The sequence below is a fragment of the Miscanthus floridulus genome, chromosome 5, assembly GCF_019320115.1.
Source record: "Miscanthus floridulus cultivar M001 chromosome 5, ASM1932011v1, whole genome shotgun sequence".
Classification (NCBI taxonomy): Eukaryota; Viridiplantae; Streptophyta; class Magnoliopsida; order Poales; family Poaceae; genus Miscanthus; species Miscanthus floridulus.
The window spans coordinates 94,149,945-94,152,775 of record NC_089584.1 but is presented as its reverse complement, the minus strand read 5'-3'; the positions used below and the strand labels follow the sequence as shown (position 1 = coordinate 94,152,775).

At 52.0% G+C, this 2,831-nt stretch overlaps 1 protein-coding gene across 1 annotated transcript; it reads right to left on the bottom strand.

Annotated features, from left to right (window-relative positions):
- Nucleotides 1-258: 258 nt before the first annotated feature.
- Nucleotides 259-966, bottom strand: LOC136452637 (3'-5' exonuclease-like). The gene has a single exon (XM_066453238.1). The coding sequence runs from the start codon at nt 964-966 to the stop codon at nt 259-261; it is 708 nt and encodes a 235-aa protein (XP_066309335.1).
- Nucleotides 967-2,831: the final 1,865 nt, after the last annotated feature.

Genomic DNA, 2,831 nt, shown 5'->3' with positions numbered 1-2,831 from the left:
GCATGTGCCGTAAGATTCGATGTGACACTCTAGGTTGAAAATTTTTGGAATCTAAATAGGACCTATGTACAAAACTATATATAGACGTAAGAATCCAAATTTCCTTCAAATCGATCAATCAATCAAATGAATAAACGTGCGAGATTCATCATGAATTACACATGCAACTAATCCCTACACTGAATAAAACAATCCTGGTCTCGTCGCAAAACGCTATAACGGCTGACTTCTAATAGCACATCTCTTCGATCAGCTTATTTACGGCAACTCGAAGCACACAAACGGCGAGATCGTTCCGGCGGCGGCGGCCACATCTTCTAGTTCTAACGCGCGCTGACTGGTAAGCAGCAGCCGGCCAATCTCGTAGGACACGAAGGCGTCGATGGCGGCGTACCGGACTTGCTCCGGCGACAGGGGCCTGCTCCACTTGCTCATGGTCACGTGCTTGGGCTTCTCCATCAGCACGCCCATCACCTCGCACGCGAGGGTCTTGAGCCCCGCCCTCGCGAGCTCCGGCCGGGACAGCACCTCCGCGGCCACGTGCCTCAGGTCCACGGGGGTGGCGACCAGGATCTTGTAGTCGCAGTACAGGCGCTCGACGTCGCCGTCGACCGAGACGCCGACGAAGCGGTGCTTGGGGCTGGCGAGGAAGGCCTTCAGGGTGGCCGGGACGTAGTTGGCGTGGACGATCTGGAAGACGAGGCAGCGGCGGCCCACGCACAGCTGCAGGACCGCCATCCTGTTGTCGCGATACCCGTCGTCGTGGAAGACGACGCGCCACTCGGTGTCGAGGCCCACGATCAGGCCGGGCTCGCCCTTGCTGCCACCGGTCGTCTCGCGGACCTCTTGGAGGAAGTGCTTCACAGCGTCGCCTGAGTTCGTGACCGTCGTGTGGATCACTACGGTGCCGCCGTCGTCCATGGGCATGACGACGTCGGTGTCGTACGCGTACGTGGCCTTCTTCATTGTGCCCGGAGGACGGCTTGCGTGAGCTGGTGTCGTCTCTTAGCAAACTGTGCCGACGGTTGAGAGCTACCGATTTGTTCGATGCCTCGATGGCTCTGATCGTGTGCTGCTTCTCGTTATATAAAAGGGGAGGGAAGGCAACGCAAGGGCTGGGGGATTCGAGTCGGATTCAACCAAGGGTGCTCACCTCCTAACCGAGTCGGATTCAACCACGGGTGCTCACCTCCGAACAGAAACCTGCCCTCCCGCTCCCCGGTGGCTGCGACACCGCCGAAAGCTGCGGGGAAGCCGCTGTTGCCTCCATCGCCTGTGGCAGCGGCATCCTCCGCCTGGCCGGAGTCCACGAGCGGCTGGGGGTTCGAGGACAGCAGCCAGATCGGCTCGGACGACAGGGCGGCTGGGTGCAGCTGAACGCCTGAACGGCTGAACCTGTTGTGTGTAGCGTGTCCTCGGCAGGCTCATCCATTGGCCGTAGCACGTTTTGATCGCGGCCATATAAACGTACCGTCGGTAAATGTTTGAGACGCGAGAGGCGCGCGCCATGTTTGCCCAAGGAGACTTCATGCTTGCCACTTTCGGAGTTCACGCCACGCTGCTGGCCGCAGAAGCACTCGCCGTGTTTCCTCTTCTGCTCCCCATCCCTATCTTCTATTTTGAGTGCCGTGAACGAGAATTTCTTTTGGGAAAGTCATCTGACTCGGAGTCTCCGACACCAGTCGATACTCGAGGAAGCCCGTTCCTGTCAAACGATGCTTTTGGAGCAACGAACAGGAATATGAACATTATGACTGGTTCCACTTGTGACGATCCCACAGCAGGGAAAGGAATCGGAGAACTGGGGATAGTTTCTGGTATCTTTGTTTAACTCAATACAGTATCTTTGTTACCTTCACACTGCGCACATTAGTGGCTGATCCCGGATTTTAAACATGGGGTACGGACCTAAGCGATGAAATTCGCTAATGATATAATATGACGAGATAATGACGATAAGATAGTTAGGTATATGGATTTAAGGATACAATTCGTCAACATTCATACAAAGATAGTCATTCCCAATGTCTTGATAAGCATATTAGTTTCTTGGTGATTCAGTGTGGATAAATAAATCTTTTGTGCTTTATTAAGTAGTCCAAAAAAGCTAAATCACTGTTCCTCTTAATGCCATGACCATTCTAAAAAAATAAAATTAATTTTTTATTGAGTAATGTAGAAATGATTCTTTTCAAAATTTACTGATTATTAAACAAGGTCAAGATTCAAACTTCACGAGAAGAACTGTAATGAAGGTCTAGAAAGAAAAAAGAGTCAACTTTACATATTTATCTTTCATAATTCGTTCTATAATTTTAATATTGTACTTCTGCTATGTGTGCATTGGTTCATTTTAGGCTTTCATGCTTTAGAAGAAAGAGTGCTAGTATATGCTACGGGTTGTTTTCTCTCTTACATGAGTATTTGAGATTAAGATATTTTTATCGGAAATGCTGGTGTCAGGCCTTCCGATCGTCCGGACGCCCCTGTTGCCATGGGCCACGACGGTATGAACGGCCCAACTATCCCGAATGCCTCCTCCGATCGGCTGTTTGATAAAAAAAATGTTTGCTTGTCTTCTTCACCCACGAGTCTCCAGAAACATCATTTCCAAATCCCCACTCGTCACCGAATTCCAATTCCGTGCTCCACCGTGACCGCGCTCCCGCGGTGCTCTCGACCGTGGCTGGCCCACCACCATTGTCCATCTCCACCTCACCTGAGTGTCGCCGGCCTCCTTCCTCCCTCTCCACCGTAGTTCACCGACCATTGTGCGGCTTCAGTTCGTCACGCCCGCCCGACCACTTCCGTCCCTCTCCGACGACACCTTG